General features: G+C 47.7%; 1 protein-coding gene across 3 annotated transcripts in view; it reads left to right on the forward strand.

Annotated features, from left to right (window-relative positions):
• Positions 1-23,256, forward strand: part of PDLIM1 (PDZ and LIM domain 1) — a 40,368-nt gene that overhangs the window by 13,591 nt on the left and 3,521 nt on the right. The window contains exons 3-6 of one of the 3 annotated variants that reach the window (XM_027460901.3): positions 5,611-5,695; positions 15,898-15,959; positions 17,399-17,692; positions 21,346-21,500. In XM_027460901.3, coding sequence (XP_027316702.1) covers positions 5,611-5,695; positions 15,898-15,959; positions 17,399-17,692; positions 21,346-21,500 — 596 coding nt within the window. Of the gene's footprint in view, positions 1-5,610; positions 5,696-15,509; positions 15,701-15,897; positions 15,960-17,398; positions 17,693-21,345; positions 21,501-23,256 lie in introns of all 3 variants that reach the window. The other 2 variants (XM_027460905.3, XM_027460903.3) reach the window with 2 other exon arrangements.

Here is a 23,256-nt window from a genome sequence, read left to right on the forward strand (position 1 = left end):
TCTTAAATCTTTGGGAAGACCTCTTTTTTTTTTTTTTCTTTTTTTTTTCTTTTTTTCCAGTGAGGGTGTGTACCTCAGCACTGACAGTATAGGGTCAAACAAAGTGTTGCCCTTGGCTGCCCCCCTCCCAATTGCAACACTGATTTTCCTTTGACAGAGGTAAGCAGCGACATGTCCAGCAGCCTGGAGAATGCTGTCAGCTTGCTTTGGAAGCTTAATGAATTTGGGGAAATGAACTCACTTTGTTGAGAGAGGTCTCAAGACAGGAAGGCTTGAAAACAAAACTCACCTGATATCCAAAAGGTCCAACATCACCCATGTCACTGGTAATGCTCACAAGGAATTTGGCACCCAGCTCTGTGTCTGTAGCTACAGATGGACAAGAGCAGACAAACGCTAATTCCAGTTGCAGTACAGGTGAAAGTAATCTCTAAAAGAAATGGCTTTTTGCCCATGTCACCAAGTGTGTAATGGATCTGTGCTCATATGCAGCCATGAGCAACTCAAAGGTAAACTGTTTATTTATGTTTGGTGAACAAAAAAGAAATATTCCTACAGTGAGCCTGCCCTTCTTTTGTGTCTGGAGGCAGGTTGGGGTGGTAACAGGAGAGGAATATTTGTGAAAAGGGATTGCAAATGTAATCTCTTTTTCTGCTCCTGCTGTCCTTTTCTTCAAATATCCAGCTGCTCTTCTGCACCTCCGCTGCCAGCATATGATATATTGATACACCTTTTCTTTGTTTGCAAAACAGTCTGTTACTCTGCTAAGAGTGATGCCAAGGAATGAAGCTATGCATTTTTTTTCTTTGAAAACTGCTCAAATCAGAGAAGTCAGATGTCCTAACAGCAGATGTTAAGTGCATTGTCACAAAGGATCGTGTGTAGATGCTTATGGAGAAGGAGTGGAGGGCAGGGGAGAGAGAGAAAATGCCATCTGGGCTTTACTTGGTAGGCTTGGCTGCACCCCCACTGCGGGAAGCTCCCCATCCTCACTCTGCTTGTCCCCTGTGTTCGGCCGTGGCTGCACAAAGCCACAATAGGCTCGAGGTTGCTTTCTGGGAAGTCTGCAGAGTTTGTTGACTCATTTAGGCTTGCTTTTTGCTTCCCTGCCAGCAAGAGTTTTCCAGCTCTGTCATCTTGCTAATAATGCTCGTGGCCCTGGGAAGGGCCGGTGCTGTGCAGCAGCTATATAAGGCCATGCACACCGACAGCTCGCCCTGCTGCTCCCCAGCCCTCGCAGGTGCCCGCCAGCAGCTTTTACCAGTGATGGGGGCACTCAAAGGCATTTTGGCAAGTCAAGCCTGGCTTTTGAGGTGTTGTTACAGCCTCTTTGGGAAGGCAAAAGCTGGCAACGCTGCAGCTGGCTGGTGGAGGAGCAGTGTGAGCAGCCAGGTGTGCCTTGTCCTCCTCCATGCTGCGATGAAAGGGCTCGTGGTGCTCCTCTGGTGCTGCTACTGAAGCCAGAGTTGCCCTTTTGCTTTTAGTGGCAGTATGAAGTGAAATAAGAAATTAATTCGGGACCTCTTGTCTCAAGGAAGTTGTGACTAGCATTGCTGTTCGAGACGGTTTTGCTTGCCAAAGCGAATTTGTCCGTTAATGGAGGGCTTGCTAAAAGAGTCTGCTGGTGTTTAAATCCAAGGGCACGTACTTCCATAGCTAACAGGCTGAGTAAACAGGTACCTTCCCGGTAGCCTGAAAGCTCCTGTAGTTAGTCACTAAAGCTGTTAAAATGCCTGCCTAAAACCCTGGGGGCTGTTGAAAGAGGAATTGCCTAATCCTTTCCTTGTTTTTCAGCCGTCAAACCTTCTGATGTGCAAGAAACTTTTTAGTATTTAGGGGTTTAGTTGCTACTTGGGTAAATTAGTTGTGTCCATTCCCGTGTTTGAAAGGGGAATGTAAATGTGCCTCTGCCCTGCAGAAGTTACTTACGCAGTTCCTGGCTACAGAATTAGACCCTCATTTTCCAGCACTGAAATTTCCCTTGAAGCTATGGCCCAGCCCTGCACGCAAACCCCATTGATAGCAAAATGTAGCCTCTTATGATGTTTATATTATACCGTGTTCGAGCCAAGCTTCTTGAAAAATGTTGTATTTCACAAATACCTCTCCACATTCTTGCCTTGACTTGCATGCAGTTTCCTTCCTCTCCTTCCTACCAGTACCTTCCCATCCAAGCTAACCTCAGACAAATTTTCTAATCTTGGGTCTTGTTTTCTGCCTGGATGGAACACCAAATGCATGGCTCGCTCCCTGGCCCTGCCTTGATTGCTCACTGTCCTGTGGTAAGAAAATAGCACAGAAGTGTAAACTGCAAACACAATGAAGTTTGTCTATTTGTATGCCCACTATTAATTTGTCTGGCAGTTGTTTCTGGGCTTGTTTGGCTGTCATGTTTTTGTCTTTTCACTGTTCAGATGTCACTCTCTGTTGGAGTCCCTTTTGCTGGAATATAGAGGAGAAACCATGTTATAAAATAAATTTGGATTTGAGCTAGCCACTCCAACAGCTGATTCCAGCTTCACATAAACGATACAAGCACAGGCAGATATGACAGAGATATGACGTCTAACCAATCCACCCGACTCATGTCTCGTACCTGTACTTCCCAGCCTTACAGAAATCAAGTTCTGCGTCAGAAATGGGACATAGGTGAGCATTTGGGTGCTTGTCCTCTTTTTACTGCCATGCTTCAGTACAAGTGCAGATGCTGATGGCAGGAGCATGGCCAAGAGCTGGGATAGCAGCTCCACGGGTGGTGTGGTGGGACAGGACACGTACTGTGCTGGCCCCTCCAGGCAGGGCATCCACAGCAAAGCTGCCTCATCTTTGCTGGGGCCATAAATGGGTGTTGAGAGAGCAAGTGAGGGGCTCTGTAACAGCTGTTGTAAAGACAAAGGGAAGCTTTGTCCTCCTGGCCTTAGAGGGACAACCGTGCCGGCTATTTAACCTTTCTGTTTGGATAACTTTTAAGCTGAATTGAAAGTAAAGCCTGGAGTGACCTTGCTGCTTCCATTTATATCCAGTGACAGACTGGAATGGCAGCAGGCTGGGAATCAAACTGGGGCTTTTTGCCTCGCTATTAAAAAAGGGAGAAAAATCTGGTCAGAAACCCAAATTTGGCTGTGGTAACTAACCCAAGGTGCCTCCCAAAAGCTGGAGACCAACGCGCTCTGCCACCTCCAATGCACCGAGCCAGGGCAATGGGACGAGAGCAAGCACCCAGGGACCTGAGGGGAGGTTTCTGCTCTGTGCTCATACACAGGCCTGCTCTGAGATTAAATCCACAGTCTGAAAAAGGCTTTTCAGTGCTTCTGAAATCTGGTAATGTTAACCTGCTGCAAGAGAAAGTACTGCCTGGAAAATACTAGTGAGAATTGGCACCAGGGCTACCTCATGCTAGAAATCAGCTGAAGTGTTTAATGCTTTCTGAACTGTTCTTTTATCTCCAGCCAGCGTCCACTTGCTTGCAGCCTGGCTGGCAGGGTATTTAATTTCCATGTGCTTTGCTGTGTCCCCTGTATTTCCAGAAGAGGTGAAAACCCAGTCACATGTGATCTGCAAGCATTTCCAAAGAGTAAGGCTTTGCTTTGCTCAATGGGCTGCTCCCCTCTGTGCAAATACAAGTCTTCAAGTGCAAAAAGCAACCATCTGAGAGGTGTCTGTGACTTTGTTATGCTTGATAGCTGTCATCTGAGTAAAGCTGCTGATTCCTCTGGCCCCTTAAAGCACTGGTGGCCAGAAGTAAGGTTGGAATGACTGTTTTACACTCACCTGGGGTGTTGTACATCCAGCAACAGCAGCTGTTGGGGCAAGACAATGATCAGATTGTCATAGAGTTGACCTCATGCAGCTCTTACATCCATAGTTGTCAGTCTATGTGTTCTCCAGAGCATCAGATGCCAGGATTTGGGTGAAGTAGGCTGTGGGCTATTGGTGCTGCAGCTGTGCCCACAGGATGCAATAGCCCAGAGGCAAAGGTTTGCTCTGCCTGACTCATGGTGTGTAAAGCCTACCATCAGGTGTGACCTGTGTCTGTGAAGTTTCCTGAGAAAGGAGGTACAGCAGGTACAGTACAGCAGGATTCCGTCAAGGCTTCTTCTGTGTAAAGTCCAGAGTGCAATAGCTAATAGGTAAATAAACGTCCTATAAAAAATCTCTTCCTTGAGTAAGAGTGTTGGCTCCCACCTCCTCCCACTGAGCTACCCTCTGGATGTTAAGCATTAAAATACAATTTATGCAGCAAGTGTCTGGAGTATACACGTGTATCACAGTTAGGCTTTTTTTGCTTGATTTTATTTTAAAATGTACTGACATTGGAGGGCTTTTAGAGAAATGAGGTAGATGAGAATTAATTTATTGTGGGTAGCTCTACACCCTGCTTCTCTACCCCTGTCAGTTTTATAAGCCTTTTCTGTTTAAAGTATCTTTCCAGTTGTCCAGTTAATTCTCAGTGGAAACATTCCTGTTTTGCTAACTAAGAACTTAAACTGTAGCTGGCCCTGGCCCCACAGATATCTGGGAAGAACATCTATCTGCAGTTGCAGAGTCACAAAGTTGCGGGATCTGCTGTCAAAACAGGACATGGCTTTCAAAATTAATCCTAAGAGTTTATCAGCTATCTAGTTGCTGCACTGTGCAATGTGTAACATCGAACAATAGGTTTCAATCAGCAATTCTACAGCAACTCGTTCCCTACTATTAAAAAGTTTGCAAAAGTAGCACTGTTTGGTCCCTCCTCGATGCTAGCTGCTCTCTGTAGGTCCGAGAAACTTAGGTAGCATGTGTTTCCCATAATATATCTCAAGCAAATCTAAGCTTAATTCTTAATTCTCCCTCACTGCTTGCTTGTCTACTGTTCTGTGGGGCATAGCAAAACTCCAGAATGATGATGGTAGAAGTGATTGGCTTTGGTCAGAGGTCTTGATTTGTGTTTCAGGCCGCTGTGAGTAATTGGGTCAGACCACAGAGCAGCAAAGGTTATGCAGACTTTCCCTTGGACACATTATGTCGTCTCAGTTCTTAGTCCTATTGCAGACTTTGACCCATTTTTTCATAACTTCCAAACATTTCTGTTTGCTCTGCATGGATACCACTGCATAAATAAGGAAATTCTGAAGACCCAAACCAAGAAACATTTCCGGCAGCTCAACTTCAAGAACAAAATGTTCTCTGTGTATTCAATACAGACTAGAATCGTTCCATTTCCCTGCTACCCATAAAAGCTGAAACATGCAGTAATTTGAATTGTCCCACTTAGTTAAAGGATCTGCATCCCAGGGGTATTTCCAGCTTCTGCTGTTGGGTGACTCCCAGCTCTACTGCCTGGGCTGGAGCCTGTGCTTGTTGTGTCGCCAGTGGAGTCCCAAAGGACAAGCCAGGGCAGTCGCTGCTGAGATCCTGTCTTGCTCCAAGGACCTCTTACAGCATTACACAGCCATCCGAATTACGTACCTGGAATGAGGCTCTAGTATGGATTCCCTCTAGTATGGTAGCGCTGCATACAAAATTCTGGGGGAGATGTTTTTAGCTGATGAACTTCAAATCCTTTAATAACAATAATGTTGCTCTGTGATGGAGGTAGGTTAACTATTGAAAATTCATGTGTTGCAGGACAGAATCAAAAGTCTGGTCACCACTTGTAAATGAAGAGGGGAAGACGCATCCTTATAAGATGAATCTGGCCTCCCAGCCCCAGGTAAGTAAGAGTATCTGCATGTTCCCGTTCCCGCTTACTCCTGGCTGGCTTTGGAGCAGTTTCTGGCCTGATCCTCCAAGGAGTCAAGCATGTGTCACTCCACTGGTCACACTGGGGACAGCGCGTGCCCCTTACCTCCCTTGGAAACCTGCAGAGACAGACAGACAGACATGGTCAGAGCTAGTCGGATACCTCGCCGCAGGTAAGCTGCTTGGGCTGGAGGTGGTGTCTCCTGCCATGTGCATGCTCACACCTGTCACAGGGCGCACAGAAGGCACTGTGGAGGTGTGGCTCAATAAATCATCACTACCGTTGCGAAGCCTGTTGATTTTCATAGATAAGAAAGGTCTCGAGAGGAGAGTAAAGTGATTTGCAATGTTTTCTGGTTTTGCTTCTCTTTTTTTTCCTCTTACTAATAGACTCTTATCAGCAGTCTAGCCCTGGAAAAAGTGGAAGAGAAATATACCAGCCTTCTATATTTTTATCTGTGTGGCAGATCTTGCAACTCCTTTCTAGGAGATTGGTTCTGTAAACTGTTGGTAGCCTTGCTTCATCGGTCTGCTGCCTCTGTCAAGTAAACGTAGTAATAACAGTGACCTGTGCAAGGGCATTGCCTGGGCTAGGCTCGGAAGATTACACTGCAGAAATCTACAGCTGTGCTAAAATCAAAGGCATTGCTCTGGATTTCACTGGGGTAATGACTTGGATTCTGGCCCTAGCACATTTCCCCTGTGAGTCTTTCTAGCAAAATGAGTAAAGAGAAAAATAGTTTGACTCTGCGATTAATTAAGTGCTAATATATCTGTTTGGGATGTAAAGGACCCGAACCTAAAGTAGCATGTGTGCAGCAATGCCCAGCTCAGACCTTGGCTTGGGATCGATCCATGCTCCTTTTCACACCAAGCTGCTGTGTTTTACTTGGCTTGAGAGCGTGGTGCTGCATTCTGCAGGTATTTCATGACTTAGCCAAGGCACAGTGCGAGACTGAGCTGCTTGGACTTAGGTTGGGCTGGGGCCCTGCAGTGACACTTGCCTGTGACACTGTTGAGCTGGGATCTGCTCTGTGTCTTCTGCTCCGAAGATGCTCTGCTGCAAACCTCGAGACTGTGGGGCCAACTCTTGCCAAAGGAGTGCAGAAGAGGCTCCCCTGCAAGGCTGCAGAGGGCTGTTGTTTAAACAGCATGTTTTGGGAAAGGTGGATAACCCACAGCCTTTGAAAATAACCTCATCTAGTGCTCTCATAAAAGGCAAAGATAGCTCAGTGCCCTGCTGGTGCTTCATCTTGGAACACAACAGAATTTGTCTTGGTGCTTTGTAAAACCCAGTGTTGGCTGGTGAATCTGACTGTGCAGCTGCTTTATGGCACAATTTCACTGCTCACTAAATCTCCCTGAAGCACTCTATTTTGAATAGTGTGTTTCTCTAGAACTCAGTGTTGAAGGGCTCCAAACTCCAACACACAGAGAAAATTCATGCTTCTGAAGTGCAACTCAAGCAATGCTACAGGGCAAAGGAAGAGGTGGTCCAGCCACAGTGTCTGTGCCTGTTGTCAGCTGAAGCAGAAACTTCACCTTGACCTGTAGAAATCAAAGTGAGAGCCTTCAGTGGCTTTCAGTATGTATATGTACTGCAGCCCTGCTTCTCCTGAGTGATCCTTGGATCAATGTTGGCAGAAATCAGGAAGAACTAGATGTAGAAATCACCTGATGCCTGGGTCTGAACAGAGATAAGGGCTGTAGCCCAAAAATCTAAAACTAGGCCACCAACCTGATAAGGACCTGAGTTCATTTCAATGTGCTCAGCAGAACTAAGTGAGAAAAAGCCCTGTAAAAGCATCCTCTCCTACAGCTTTGTGCAGGTCCTTACCATGGTGCGGGGCTGGATGGGACCCTGAGTACTGGGGGAGGCAGTGGATGTCCCTGCTTAGACCCCCCCAGCCTGGAGGGAGCTTCTTAGCAGCAGAGGATTCAGCAGGAGACCTCACCCTGGAGACCAAGACCCTAACCCAGGCATTAACCAGAATTTAGCTAAATCTTCACCCTTTCTCCCACCCTGGGGTACTATACATGCCAGGAGGAACTTAACTTGGCTCACGAAGCTGAGTTACCTGCTGCAAGGCACCTGCTGCTGCAGCCCCCTTGCCACCAGCCACCGCACCACCACCACCCCCCTTTTCCCCCAGTCCAGCCTAGGTCACTGGACAGACATCTGCCACTGGTCAAACATTACACACAGGCTATTTTAATCCTCTGATATCACCTCTTACTTTAACTCATTTACTCTGGCATGTTTAACCCTAATCAATAGTTCTTCTTTAGTCAGCTGTCCTTGGGGGCACTTCAGAGTGCTGGCTGCATGAGTCAGCCCTTGACTGCCTGGGGAAGCCTGCTGCAACTCTGGAAGAAACAAGGGTGTGAGGAACTAATCTTAACTCTTGTCTTTGGCTTGCAAGTCATGCTTTGCTTCCTAAAGTCCGAGTAAATGGCATCACAAAGATCAGATGGCACAGGATTCATCAATAGCCCTGGCTGCAGGGTGCATTCCTGTTAAACCCTAGCCTTAGCCCTACCCCTGGCTCGGCTCTGGCTGCTGTGTAGATACCCTGATGCTGCCAGCTTGCAAGTGTGACATGACTGCATCTGTGATACCCACCCTTAACTGAGGAACTTGGAGAGAAACTGACTGTAGCAAGATTCCTGTTACAAACCTTGTGTCTAAGCAGGGACCCCTGTTTTAGTCTGGCACTAGGAGCCACCTGTCGCCTGAAAATTAGGCTCTGAGCCCTTGTTACAGTTGATGCTAGGAGAGATTTACATGTATTTCCTGGTGTAAAAGCAACACTGGTGTCAAGCTCAAACCTGGTGTCAAGCTCCCATAGAACTCTTGCCTTTTTTCCCTTTATTTTGAAAACAAAGCCAGTTAAGTCATCTGTGGTGGCCTATGTGAGTGGTTCTTGCTGGTGTGTGGAGCATGGGGCTTTCCTTCACGTGGGCGTGGACTGGAGCAGAGGAATTTCGCAGTGTGAGCTGTTCGGCTCATGTCTCCAAACCACAAGCTGCCATTTACCCTTCCTGCTCCACAGTGCCTGAACATCCTAGTCTGCTGTGCCGAGGGAAAGTGGCATGAACACCACCAAGTGTTAAGGTGTGCTCTTTTGTGTTTTTTTTTTTAATGTACACCCGTTTCCTTTTTCAGTAGCTGAGTGCAGCAGGGAAGGTTTAGTGGCGAGGGCTGTCTGCTCGCAGCATGATGTCAGCGCAGCGTGCTGACTTCTGCCAGATCCGTGGTGAGCCCTTGGCCGCGTTTCTCTGGGGCTGCATCTTTGTAGCATGCCCAGAGCCCTCAGCCAGGCTTGCTGCAAAGCAGCAGCAGCGTGCAGAAGGTGCTGTGCCTCTATACCAGCATGGCAAACTGGTAGGAATTTCCCCACAAAGGTGCCGATCTCATTTCCCAACAGAGCTGTTAGAAGTTGTGAGTGGAGCTGACTCTTCGAAGGCAGTGCTGTCTGAGCTGTTTAGTTTTTTTTCTAGCTGCCTCGCCAGTGAAAACAACCCATGTGCTTTCCTTGGCAGCTGCCTTATACAGAGCACTTATTAATTCACTTACCAAAGAAAATAAGACATACTGAGTCCAAGTAGTTCATTTATGGCCTGATCCAGGGTCCTCTGAAGATGTTTCTCATAGTTTTCGCACACAGCCCTTTGCATGCAGAAACATCATCATATATGTAAATAGAGTTACTGCAGACTCAAAAAAAAAAAAAAAAAAAAAAAAAAGGGGGGGTTTAAAGCCTTTGCTGAAGAGATTAGGCTGCAATTATTCAAATAAGTTCCACACTTTCTTAAAATGAGGTTCTGTTTGATGTTGCTCCCAAAATTCACCATCTAAACTGAAACTTCTCACAGTATTTGTCCACCTTTTTTTCCTGTTCCCATTTTATTTGTGCAGTTAAATAACTTAAGTCTTTGCAAATGATCTTACAAAAGAAATTATTTTTTTTTTTTGTCAAGAACTCTATGACTAAATAGACATTAAGATCTCTGTTTTCACACGTTTTACTATTTGAAATAGGCTTTTTGTTTACTGCTGTAGTCCTGTTAAGAGGCTGATACTTGGTGAAATGCTGCGTCTGTCTGTGGAAGTATTTTCCCTTACTTGGAATGCAACTTCAAGATGCTTCTAAGGGCCTTCGGAAAAAAAAAAAAAAAAAAAAAAAGACATTCCACAACCTCCCATGCATTCCCCAAAGTCCTGAATCCTAAGACTGACTTCATTGTCTGTGCTGATCTTTGCAAATGAAAGAGCTACAGCCTTATTATTGTTTCATTACCATTATCTTTATCTTTCTAAATTAATTTAAACTGAGGCAAGAGTGATGACAAAATCACATTTCATCAAAAGGTGCAGCAGCCTGTCAGTCGTGATGGCTCAGGGGCTGAACAAGCTTTGTTTTGGATGTGGCTATGGCTACATCAGGGGAAGGAAATGACGAGACTTCTTCGTATATTTACTCAATTATTTCACTTGCACTTCTCACCCACATCATGAGGGCGATCACTCAGTGTCATTTTCCCATCAAGAGCTTTTCCTTACCGTGGTGGGAAAGATTAAAATAATGTCTGCCTGTCCCTTCTGCTTAACTTTTTTTGATAAAAATGATTGAAGTGAGGGAGAACAACTTATTCTGGTGACTAAGGTGATTTCAGTTCTTGTGGCACTGGCCAGAGATGAGGATAACTTGGAACTGCCACACTCCGGTAACCTGGCCTGGGCATTAAGCTCCAGAGCCACGGGCTGCTGTGCGTGGCTGTGTTGCCCGTTGGTAAAATGAACCATAAAACTTGTTATCCCTCAGGCTGTGCCAGATTCGGGCTCTCCGGGAGAAGATTTGTCTTTTTCCTGTGTTTGTACGACACTGAGGTCAATGGGGCCGAGGTCTCTGTTTGCTCTGGGTGAGCTCATGTAGGAAGTGAGCCGAGAGAAACCAGTTTTGAGGGTGGTCAACACCAGGACTGTCTCCAAAAAAAGCTGAAAGCTCTCGGTTTGACACCACCTCTTTTTAACCACAAAAGATACGGGCTTTTAAACTCAAGAATGCTTTAAAAAAAAAAAAAAAAGAGAGAGAGAGAAATAACATCCAGACATGTAGCCAGGGGAGTTCTGGAGGTGAATCATGGTACTTGTGGGATGGCAGGAACAGACAGCTGCTTCTGTCCTCCCGAGGCTTCTTGAGAGAGTGCCTGCCCTGTCCCTGTCCCCGTCCCCATCGCCGTCCTTGCCGAGTGATGTCATTGTTTCCGCCTTGTGTATTTTATCTCCTTGGATACTGAGAAGGCTGGGGCTATAGAAACTGGGTGTGTGGCTGGCCTGGCCTTTGATAAGGCCTTGCATGCGTGGGCAATGTATGAAGCAATAGGTATATAAAGTAACAAAGTATGGTGACCCGCTGTTTTCGGTTAAAAGGCGTTACTGCATGGATGTGGAATGCTTTGGGGACTCAGAGGGAGAGGATGTGGGAAGCCAGCCTTGTTGTTTTACCCCCCTACAATAACAAAGCCCCAGACCCTTCCTAATTTCTAATCAGATTTCAAAGCATTGCAGAAGATTTTTTCCATAGCAGAAAAAACCCCAAACAATAACAGAGGGAGAGGTGAAAATGAAGGCATTTCTCCTTGCAGCTGCAGCTGGTGGGATGCAGCATCAGCTGGAGCTTGCCGTGAAGATGTCCTCTGCAGAGGTGTTGCTGTGTTTGGCTGATGTGCTCCATGGGCACGATGCAGCTTTCGCTCCCTGCACGGCATTGCGAGGGCAAGGATGGGGCTGGGCAGTTTGGCTGCCGGTCTCTGCTCTCCTTCCCCACCCAGAGCATGACTGGAGCACTCTCCTTTGCTGAGGTTTGGTCAGGGGCCCATTTTCTTCGAGCTGAGTAAACAGTTGGACTGAGAAACGTTTAATCGTGTTTCCTCTTGGCGTGGCTCTCAAGGCGCACATGCTGGCATCGTCTGCCCCGAGCCTCCGTTTCTGCAGCCCGGTGAGGTCGACGGCTTGGCCAGCTCGCTGTGCTGCTCTGGGGCCTGCAGGGCTGCTGTTGCTGAACTTGCTGGGTGCTTTTTTTTTTTCCCAATTTGTACCATAAAATATGAGTGAGTCCCTTGAGCTCCACTGACACTATGACCTGGAGCTTCAGACAGTGCCTCAAGTGGCCTTCGGTCATGATTCAGCATCCGAGATGAGTGGCAGGGGAAGCAGCCAGCCGTGCCACCAGAGCAGGCACAGCCGAGGGGATTTCACAGGCTCGGGCGTCCCCGAGCGTGGCCTGGCGCGAGCAGGAGGAAGGGGCCATTGTTCTCCCAGATAATTCCCCATGACGCCGGCGCGGTAGGAAATGCTGAGCCGCTTCCTGCCCCGCCACAGGGACGTTGTCCCCGTCCCCACAGCTGGCACCGAAGTGGCTGGTGGCTCCCTGCCCGGAATAGGCTGCCCCAAAATCCCATCCGGCAGGAGACCTGTGCATATGAACTAGAACCAGGGTGCTACGAACCTTGTTGGTTGTGTAGCTTCTTTTCTCTCTGAAAGCCCACATCATTTTGAAAGGAAAGCAAGACGGGACTGCTCTAAATTCAGAAGCGTGCTGGCAGAGATGTCTGTGCAGTTGCTGGTAGGTTTTACCCTGTTCTGCCACCCTCCAGCCTCCATGAAGACACAGTTCAGGAAAGTATTGGCCACACTCCTCTGTGCTATGGGGAAAGAAAGAGCGGGTCAAGCCCTGCATTTCCATGTGTCTGGCTGCTGGCTTGCCTCCGCAAGCAGAGCATCGCTTGCTGTGCTCTTGCAGGCCGTGCTCCCGCTGGGGATGCTGCACATGATGCCTCTTTCCCCCTCTTGGGTTGGTTCTGGGAGATCTGCAGCTGCAGAGATGCTGCAGACCCCAAACATTTCGACTGCCTAAATCTGGCACTGCCCCCACACAAGTACATGCAGCATCCCGGTGGTTTTGTGCTAACATTTTTTTGCTTGCCTGCTGGTGGTCAGGTGCCTGGGAGTGCCACATTTCTGATTTTTTTTTTCCAGTGTTAAATCAGAGTTCCTCACATAAACAAATGATCTCAGGAGCTGGGGCTTTCACAAAACTAATGCCCAACACAGGGCCTGGTTGGCAAGTCTGGCAAATCACTATGTAAATATATTTGACAGTGAGAAGAAGTTATCTTTTCATCTTGGTTTTGGTACATGAAAGCACTTGTTCTTTGCAAATTCCTTCCACAGCTCAAGCAGAAAAAGCAGCACAGCACAACAGGAAGCACTGGAGAATTTGGATTATCCAAACGTCCTTTATAATGTTATTGCTCTTGTGATATTGTCTGTAGGCTCTCAGGTTACAGACTTACATTCTTCCTGAGATGGGATTTTTCTAACCTAATCTTCAGACACCACCTTCAGCCCAGCTATCTCTATTTAAGCTATTTTAAACTGCCTTAAAGTCTCCTGTGGACCTTAGCCATGAGTGCTGCTACAGATGACAATTCTGGAAGCTTCATTTATGGACTTGGTTGCCATTACACAACAGGGGGCCACAAGTGGGCCAAAATCCCCAATGAGGCTTCTGTGCCCAAGCACAACTTGCAGTTCATGGAGTCAAGGCACTAACATGATTTCAGTCTCTTTTCTCCATCTGGCTGCCTATTCTCTCAAAGCTTGTAGGAGCTTAACCATCCTTGAGGCCTATGTCACTCTGTCACAGTGATCTGGGCTTGGCTGACAGATTCAGAAGTCCTTGGTGGGGTGGAAACACGCCCACATGCATACAAAGCATGTAATTGAGATGCCTTACTTCCTTAGGAAACCAGATCTTTTTTTAAAAAAATACCCTAAATGACTTCCCTTTCTGTAATTCTTGGTTAGTAGTTAAATGTTTCCATAATACAGATTGTGACATGATTTAAACTTTGAGCCTATGTGACCTAAAAGTATAACCCCTTTGTCCTAAAACTCCTGCCTCTGTCTTTCATTAAACCAGCTGCTCATACACACAGCATATCCCCTCTCCAGCTTGCGGCCTCTGAATAGAGTTCTAACATGTGCGCTTAATGCTGATAAAAGAGCACTGATACTTTTCCCCATGGTGTGATTTACATGCTGAAGTAATGATTATTTTTTGCTAATATCCACAGTTTCTGCCATGGGAAAGACTATTTTTATGAGCCCTGTCATGTGCTTTGAATGAGATTGTAACAAAGAGAGATTAGCTAATTACTCCAGGGTCTTTCTTCCTTCGGTGTGTGGGAAAGTTTTGTGGCTGACTTCCATTTGTGTTGGCCAAAAAGCCGTGGGAGAGCAGTCCTGCCACCCCACACCTGAACTTCTCGAGCTGCCCTACTGATTTCAAATGGTTTGTGACTCATGAGTGAGTTTGGAGCTACGTTCCTCTTCTGTAAGGGGTCCTGTGCTGCACCTGATGTGTGCCATGGAGCACGATGACTCCCAGCTGTAAGTTTGGGAAGGCAAGCCAGCTGCAGAAGGAAATCTGGGGGCATATAAGTGATTTAAAGGAAAATCTGTAGGGGAATTTAGTCATACTTGTTTCTAACGAGTGTTTATTCTGTAACTATAGCTCTATCAAACAAGTGCCGTGAGACGTTCAAAGGGCAGCGAAGGCTCACATCGTGGCTGTCGAAGGCAGTGTGTATACGGAGTGGGAGGGAAACCGGTTGTGGTAATTAGGGCTGGGAGCTGGGAGCCCAGCATGCTGAGAAGGGCCCTGTTTCATCCTGTGCCATTGGGCGTTAGCCCTGTAACGAAGCCATTCCCAGCCTCTGGCTGGAACATTTCAAAATGCACATTTTGGTGCCATCTGTTTGCCCTGGCTATTTCAGCTTCCTCTGTGAACTTTCTTCTGCCTCCTCTCTTGAGGCCCCGTTAAGCTCACCTTGGTTTGGTCAAGGAGGAACAAGCCCCGGCTGTCCTTAGCTCTGCCCCAGGGCTGCAATTCCCAGACTCTGAACTAGAGCTGGCGTTACAAAATTTCCCCTTTTTGTTAGCGATTTGGAAGAGTCTCGTGTCACGTCTAATTTAACTTGGATTTGGCCAATAAAGTATCCACTAATGCCTCTAGAAGCCTCTGGTTTGCTGTAAACCCAGAACATCTGGGTGATTTCTGGTACTAAAGAAGTCTCTGGTCTTGTCAAGGCATTTAGCTGTCACTGCCTCTGGACAATGCTTTGTTTAACAAGGATCATCTTCCCACCTTTACCGTGGCGTTTTCTTGTCCAGAGAGAACAAAGTTGTTCATGAAAGACAGCTGTGAACTTCTGTCTCCAATGAAGGCACAGACATACTCCAGAGCATTTGTAGCCATGACAAATCCCTTCTTTTGGGCTGCCACTGAAGAGTATTCCTCCTTCTGCCCCTCATCTCCACTTTCCCATAGAATTCCTGCTTCCAGAAATTGCAAAGAATACTTACAATCTGTAGTCTCGTGTGAGAAGGTGGGTCTGTGGTTTGCAGAGCTCCCAGGCGTGTGGCAGCTGGAGCTAATTGCTCTGGCCATATTTCTGAGCTCTTTCTTTCCTGGTGCATCACCTCCAAAACCTCCTAAGTGCCAGCCCAAGGAAGGGTATGTTGACTAACCAGGAGGGGGACGGGGACGCTGCTGATGTCTGGAGGACCCTCGCCAGCTTTGGTGGTCTGGTCTGGGGTGGTGTGAGCCTCAGGTGACCCACGTGCCTTGCAGCAGCTGCTCGCACCATGCTGCCCGCCACGTCCCACCCGCACGCCTGAGCACCTCTGATTTGTGCCTTTGCTCCTTTGCATGCAGGAAATAAGGCACATAGGAAGCGCACACAACCGGAGCGCGGTCCCCTTCACTGCTGCCACGGCTTCTGCCCCCAAAGTGATCACTGCTCAGTACAACAGCCCGGCGGGCCTCTACTCCTCAGAAAACATCCAGACCTTCAACAATGCCGTGGAGTCAAAGACATCTCCCGGGGCCCCCGAGCCTAGCAAGCCGTAAGTATTGCCCTCACCTCTCCCTCCCTGCCCGGCCTGGGGGAGGCTCGCTGGCAGGGTCCTGGTTTAACCCAAAAAGCTCTCTTTCAGGACAGAGGCAGCAGCAGACGTGGCACCCAGGGGCAGGGCTCAGAGGAGCAGGGAGCGTTTCGTGCGGTGTGGGAATGAAATTAATGCTCTTGTCTTTCTTTGTTTAGCAGAGACCGACGCAGTTTCCGCGTGCGTTCAGCATGACATACCAGCCCTCTGGTCTGAACAGGTGCCTGACCGCTTGTTATGAGCACTTTGTACACTCGGCGTCTTGTTTTGGCTGTGTGGGCAGTGCGGGGCAGGAAGGGTATGGCTAGCGCAGGAAGCACGTCCGTCCGTCCCAGCTCCCGGCTGGCCCAGCGTTCACAGACAGGCTCGGATCTTTCTATTTTTATTATCAAACTCAGTTTGTCACACCAGTTTTAAAAAGTAGCTTAAGCTTTTATACCTGTATGAGTGATTTTATGTATGGGACTGAAAACGGTCCCAACCTTGAAAGGTTTGTGGTTGCACCTGAGCTTTGCCAAGACCAGGGCTTTTTCCCAGAGGTACAAGGTTCCTTTTTTTTTATTTTTTTTCTTTAATAGAAGCTATAAACCAGAAGCCAGAAGCTTTCTGAAATCTTTCTGGCTGTGTTGCTGAACTGCCCCAAGTCTCTGTATAGCAGTACCAAGCTGCCTGGAAGACTTTGGCTACTTCTAAAACAAAAGCTGCAAGATCCATGCTTTTGGAGATATTTGACTAAATTTCTCACTTGTGACTAAGGAGACAAAAGTAACTTGAGACACTGCTTTTGCAGTGTACAAAGCGTGGTTTAATACAAGCATGGAAAGTTTTCTTGGCTGAAACCAGTTTCTTGCCCAGCTAGCAGCATTGGCTTTTCTGGGCAGAGCAATGGTGCTGCAGCTGGTGGACAGGGTAATGGGTATTCACTCCTCATTTGCTTCTGGTAGACCTCAGTGGCCTCATTCAAGAGCTGAGTCAAGGCAGAGCAGGGACAAGGGAAATCTGGCTTTGTGTTAACCTGCTGGGACCACTTGGCAGTCAAATTCCACCTCTGGACTAGCCTAGAGTCCCCTCCAGTTGAGAGTGCTCCCTGGAAGCCAAGACTATTTAACAATTAATTTGTCAGTGAGGCTAATAAATTGTAGGGTTTGGTCTCAGAGCAGAGGGGGAGGGCAGGACAAAGCCATACCACTAAGCATGGCCATTTTGGTATTGGACTTGATATTGCTGCTCAGTGGGATGCCCAGGCCAGCTTTGGGTAGGGCAGAAGTGAAAGTGTCATGCCTAGATAGTGGGACCATGGATTCGTGCTCACACCTGCTGCCGTCTTCATTGCTTCTGTAAGTGGAGTGGCTGCAAGTGGTGTGACTGCGTTTTGCTTTGTGTGTGGACACACCTGGAGTGTGAGACTGGTGTTCCAGCATCAGCTAGAAGCTTTTAATGTAAAGTGATGTATTCAGTGGCATATCCCTCCGGCACAAGCAACAGGTGGTGTTCTGTTTATGTCACTTGGTGTATTTGGTTTAGCTCTTCATTAACTACTTCCTTCTTTCCCTTTCTTCCTCCTCTGCCACTTTCGCTCGATTCTACCACATAAAAAACAAACACCTCAAACAAACACAACTCTCACTGCCCATCCCACGTGGGCACCCGTGCCTGCAGCCGCCCATCGCCGACGAGCGCGCAGCAGGCTCCCTTCGCCACCGTCTATAACCCCCTGCAGTCGCCCGGCATGGAGCAGCAGCGTAGGCACAGCCCCTCCAGCCAGGTCCGTGTGGGGCCGGAGCAGTTGAAGCACGCGGCCCAGGTCTGCCCCAAAAGCCCCGTGGAGGTGGAGGTGCCAGGACTGAAGGTGCTGCACGTGCAGTTCAATTCTCCCCTGCAGCTCTATTCGCAGAGCAACATCCTGGATTCCCTGCAGGGGCAGATCTCCTCCGTCAGCCCCGATTTCCCCAGGTAACCTGCCTGCTGCCTCTGCGGCCAGCGCAGCGCATCCGCTCATCCGCATCTTGGTGTCCACGAGTGCCTCATCCCTGTCTGTGGCTCACAGCATTGGTGGTCACAAGAAACCAGCGGTTACATTTCGCCTTCCCAAGGGCAGTGCATGACACCACGGGAGCTTTCTCTGCATCGTGTCTGTGTCCAGCGCCGTGACGAGCACCAAAACATCATTTCAGCCTGCCCACGTGTCTGTAACTCCATGCAGCAGGGAGTTCGGTGGTTTTCCTGGAGGAGTTGCTTGCAGCAGACAGATTTGGGGGTGCAGGGCATCTTATCCTGAAAGCTAGTCGTTCTCCTGGCCCAAAAGGGCTGTTACTGGGTGCTGCTGCACATCTGCACAGTGATCTGTGGCTTTCCTTTCTTTGTCTGTGCCACAGGTGTGCACTGGCCTTTGAGGAGTGTTTCATTTCTGCATGATGCAGGTGCCCACAGGTCTCCCTCTTTGGCTGATAATGCTCCAGAGTTTAGCACAGCCGAGGTGGGACCAGGTGTGTGAAGGACCCAGGCTCTTGGGGCTCTTTTTGCCCATGAGAGGATGCTTGATGTGCTCTGAAGGCTGCAGGACCTGGGGAGAGCCTCAGCACCACAAGGCCTTGGTGCTCTTTGGTGGTTGCTCTTTGTGGCGGTTTGGGACCGTGCCTCTAAGTGACAGCCCATGGGGTTTTACAGGGAGGACTTTGGTATCGAGACATGAAGCACAAGGCACACTCTGCCATCTTGTGGGACGGCTCCAGCCAGGGCTGGACTGTTCAGAGGAGGTGAACCTTCAGCAATTCCCCTGTACATTACCAAGTGTCTTGCTGCCATGTGGCCAGGGAGCTGCTTGTCTTCATCCCGTGTGTTTGACTCATAGCTCCTTGGCTGCTCCCAGTCCCCTGTGGCCCCTGGGCACCCACGGCCAGGCTTTGCCATTTGTCAGCAGCCAAGTGATAATGGGAGCTGTGGATTTGCTCCCACGTTGTTTCTCAGCCTAGTTATTTGCAGCAAGTCACTGCTCAGGCCTGTGGTCAGTGCTGAGCTCTCCAGGAGCTGGCACACTGCTGGCTGTCTTTTGCTGTGCCAGAGAGCTGATGCCTGCTAACAAAGGAGCCCCAGGCATCAGCAGTTGTTTTGTGGCACAGGCAAGTACGAAACCTTCCTGAAGCCTGGCTTTAAGACCCCTGTAAACTTTACAAAATGTGCTAACATAAAATAGTAAAATCGCATTAGTAATGAGTATGCTGTGCTTCCCTGAAGATGCTGTACAAGGCTGTCTTTGTGGCTTTTATTACCATTTTCCTGCCAATTTTCAAAGCTCAGTAATCCAGCATTATTCCTTCAGTGTTGCAAGTTGCCTGGGGCAGAAGCAGTGAAATCCAGCAACAGTTGCTGGAGTTTGAAGTCCAGTAAAGGTGGCTGAAGCTGTCCCCTGCAAAATTGCTGTGTCAGGGTACTCCTGTGCTTGAGCAAGGACGCCAGCTTGTGGTGTTTGCTGCAGGTGGAGTGCCTGGGTGACAGCAGGTACCATGCGTCTGCTAACATAGGGATACTTGTTATCCTGCATGCTCTACATTCATTTGTCCCTGCCCATTCTAAAAATGTACATGTATGTGCTTTGTTTAGATTTTCTTCAAGTAGTGCAGTCTTCTGCCCTGACAAGTGGAGGTGTTTCACTCTCTAGGGTTTGAGTTTTTTTTAATGTAGCTTTTCTGACGTCTTGTACATGCAAGTGTATCTATCTGGGAGAGCTGATCTGTATGTTTTGCACACTATCACAATGCATGGTTGAAATGTGATGGCTCTGTTTGACTCTTGTGCTTGTTAAGATGATTTAGCCTTTGCTTTTCAAATGCATGTTTGTGAAACGTTCTCAGTATGCACATTGTAAGGACAGGCTTCTTGTCCAATGTTTTTGTAGGTAGACAGAGTAGAGGCAGTATATCAGTTTATGTAAGAGGAATGTAATATGGAGCATGTATTCATTTGGGATAACTTGGGCCATTTTCCGTGTAATTGAAATATTATTTTATATCGGGTGAGACGCTTCAGTAAACGAGATTCAGGCTTCAAGAGTTCAACTACTTGCAAGTCTAATGTGCTTCCTGCTCCAGTGAGAATTACTGAAGATGGAAACATTTTATGAACTAATTGTTTATGGAAATAGCATTGTATAGCATGTGCAATGATTATACCTCTGATGCTTAGAGAGTTCATTCTGCAGAGTACCTCCCAGATGACTCAATTGCACATTGGCATGGAAAGTCTGCAGTCGCCTCCTCATTAAAAAGATTTCCCCCTTCAATTCAGTCTGAACTTCAGGATGTTTATGTACATGTCAGGCAATCACAGGGTGCAGGAATAGTGAAACCCAATAGAGCATTTACTTTTATATGACTGTGTTATGTAATTGAGCCATCAGAGGAGACTTGTCAGTTTTTACCTCATTTTTCCAGAGACGTTTTATTCCATCCACAGAACACTTGGATGGGAGGAACCTCCCATGCCACGTAGTACAAGACCTACCCCAGCATTTCATCCATTTAAGCCACTGATTTAAACTAGTAGACAGTAGATATTTGTCCAGACTTCTGTTAAATTCTTCAGTGCAGAGCTTGCTCACCTGTCCACAGCAATCCATGGCATTTCGGAGTCTTGTCTGCTGGAAAGCTTTTCCCAAGGGATACTCTGAATATCCTCCTGCAGATCAATCCCATGGTTTGTCCTGTACCTACTGGACATGGAGAACATCCAAACTATTGCCTCTGGCATCTTTATATATATTTTTTCCCTTGAGGACCCTGCTGGTGGCACAGTGACCACAGGTTCAGCTCCAGTGTGGAGCAACCCTGTGCAGTAGCACTGCAAGCTCTAGGCTTAGGATGCAAGTCGCTCGTGACATGAGTGGCAGCAGCAGTGCCTCAGAAAGCAGTTGAAATGTGGGCTTAGTCTTAGCAGGCAGAAATCTCTCCTTGCTCTTGACGTGCTCATTAACTCCAGTTAATAGGCTGTGATTATGGGTTTCCACCTAGAAAACGGAAATAATAATGCCCACTTGAAAACCACAGAGAACTCTTTCCAATCAGAGGATCTTTTTAGCTGCATCTTACAGCTGTTACTGTGTGAAGGTGGCCTTCAGGACCAATTCAGAGTATACTTGCAAATATTTTTTGACAGAATAAAGCATACTGAATTTGAAAATCACAGCAGCTTAAGGTAGCAGTCTCAGGTGGTTTGTGCATGTGGGGACCATGCAGTAATGACACAGCTACCATGTGGGATTCCCATCCCGGCACATTCGTTCTTTATTTTCCTGGTTCCTGGACAGGAAGGTTTAGTTTCTGGAGCACACAGCAGTTGTGAAGCTGGGGGAACACATAGAGGCTGGCTGGGGGCAGTGGGCAAGGACTCACTGACAGTGGGGCGTGCGGGTGGCCCAGTGCCTCAATCCCACCGGGGCTGCAGCTGTCTTGTGCAAGCACGTCCAGCACTTCCATGTCTCATGGCATCCTGTTCTGCCTTCATTTTGCACGTTCATTTCTCAGTCATATGATGCATCGTGATGGTTTTGCTGGAGGAGTTGGCTTTAGTTTTCAGCCATTTAACAAGCCTGTACTCTGTTTCATTCTCAGTTTAGATCAGCACAACCAGCCCCCGGGCAGTATCGTCATAGACAGAGAATCTGAGGTTTACAAGATGCTCCAAGAGAACCAAGAGTCGCATGAGCCACCCAGGCAATCGGCTTCCTTCCTGGTGCTGCAAGAGATTTTGGAGTCAGAAGAGAAAGGTAAGCCCTTGCTGCACACCTAACCTGGGTGTGCTCTTCCCTTTTGACATTTCTTCAGCTGTATACAGTGTCTCAGAGTAACACCTGAAACTTTGTTCTCCTTTCTCAGCTGTTGCTTCTTCAAGATAACATGTGTAGATGGTTTCCAAAAAAAACAACCTACAGACCCTTTCACTAACTTTACTCTTTTAAATTTCTTTTCCTTGGTTCTTTTCAGCGTCTGTGGGCCTATTATTGTTGCTCATTCATTGACTGAGGGCTAAAGAAATAAACCCCTGCAGTGTTTATTTGTCAAGAAGGAATTCTAAAAGTTACAAAAACCCTTCTACACTTTCTAAAGTTTTGCCCCTCTAGGATAATATTCACTGATTAAGGAACATCTTAGAGTCAAGACTTCTAAAGGTACCACGAGATAGCACTATTTAGTGAGTCCTAGAGCTTCTGGTCTCCATCCCTCTACACAAGAAAGAGATCGACTTCTGCAGCTGAATGTAAAAATTTGGAAACTGAGTTACAGCAATCAGTTCACAGCTTTGAACCTCTGAAACTTCACACTACTTGGCACTCTTGATCTGACATCTGGACTAGTATAGTTCAAGGCTATAGACTTATAGATAAAAACTCTGATTAACTTAGGTGGGAGCCAAATCATACTCCCTTCTCCCCTTAAATAGAATAAAATAAACAAATAATTAGGAAAAGAATTCAAAGAATGACTTTTTTCCCCCTTTAGACCAGTTGAGACTTTGTCTGTTGTGTTATTAGCTTGGCAGAGGAACATTTAATTTCATCCAACAAAAGCCTGGTGCCGAGATACTCACCAGAAGGGGAAACAGCTCAGCCAAGTGCTCTTAGGTCTGAGTGATCTGTAAGGGAACAGCAAAATGAAGGAAGTAAGGAAATTATAGGAAGAAAGAAACCAGGATTTCGGAGTCTTTAATCTGATATTAAAATACCTACCTGAAAGCATCTGTTAAATTGTGAGTGTTTGCAGCTCGCCCCTCAGAGTTCAGCTCCTGCAAGGAAGGGACTGGAGGAGCCAGGACTTCTCACGCCTCCGAGGTCCTCCCCCGTGCCTAGTAGTGCTGAAGAAGATAAGAAGCAAAAGCCTCTCTATTTTATCAGGCTTTGAAGATTTGCAGCATTACTGGGATTCTCTGGCACGAGGTTTGCCTGCCTGATCACAGGCCGGGATAGGCTTGGGCACTGCTCCACAGTGAGCTGTAATCACCCGTGCAGAGCGGGGTTACACAGCCCCAGAGGAGACAGTGCCCCAGCCGCGCCACTCGCCCCTACTCAAACACCACTGCTGCTGACTGATAACATCCATGGTGATAAACAGCACCCTTGTGGGATGCTTCCCTGATCCTGTCTTCAGGCAATGGCTTGCGTGCAGCAGCAGGGAGCTGTCATCTCCCCAGCTGGGGCTGGTCCCCGGGGTGTGGGCTGCGCTGAGCCACACCAGCTGGGAGGACCTGGGGTCTGTGTGTGGGCGCTGGTGCGTGGAGGCACGGCGGCTGCTCGCTGTTTAGACTTGAGCCTGCACGCTGAGGCTTAGGGTGTTTGGCAAGGTGGAACAGGTTATATTTCCTGTGGGTATTTTATTAAGCTGATTCCCTTAGAAAGATTTAAAAATGTGCTGTCAGTGTTACTGGTGTGAACTAAGTGCTGTCTGAAGCAGAGGGAACAAGCAGGGGTGATAGGGTAGAGCCTGAAAATGGGGCTGCTGCCCTTCCCAGCAAGGGTCACCTGCAGT

Source organism: Anas platyrhynchos, chromosome 6, assembly GCF_047663525.1.
Source record: "Anas platyrhynchos isolate ZD024472 breed Pekin duck chromosome 6, IASCAAS_PekinDuck_T2T, whole genome shotgun sequence".
Lineage (NCBI taxonomy): Eukaryota > Metazoa > Chordata > Aves > Anseriformes > Anatidae > Anas > Anas platyrhynchos.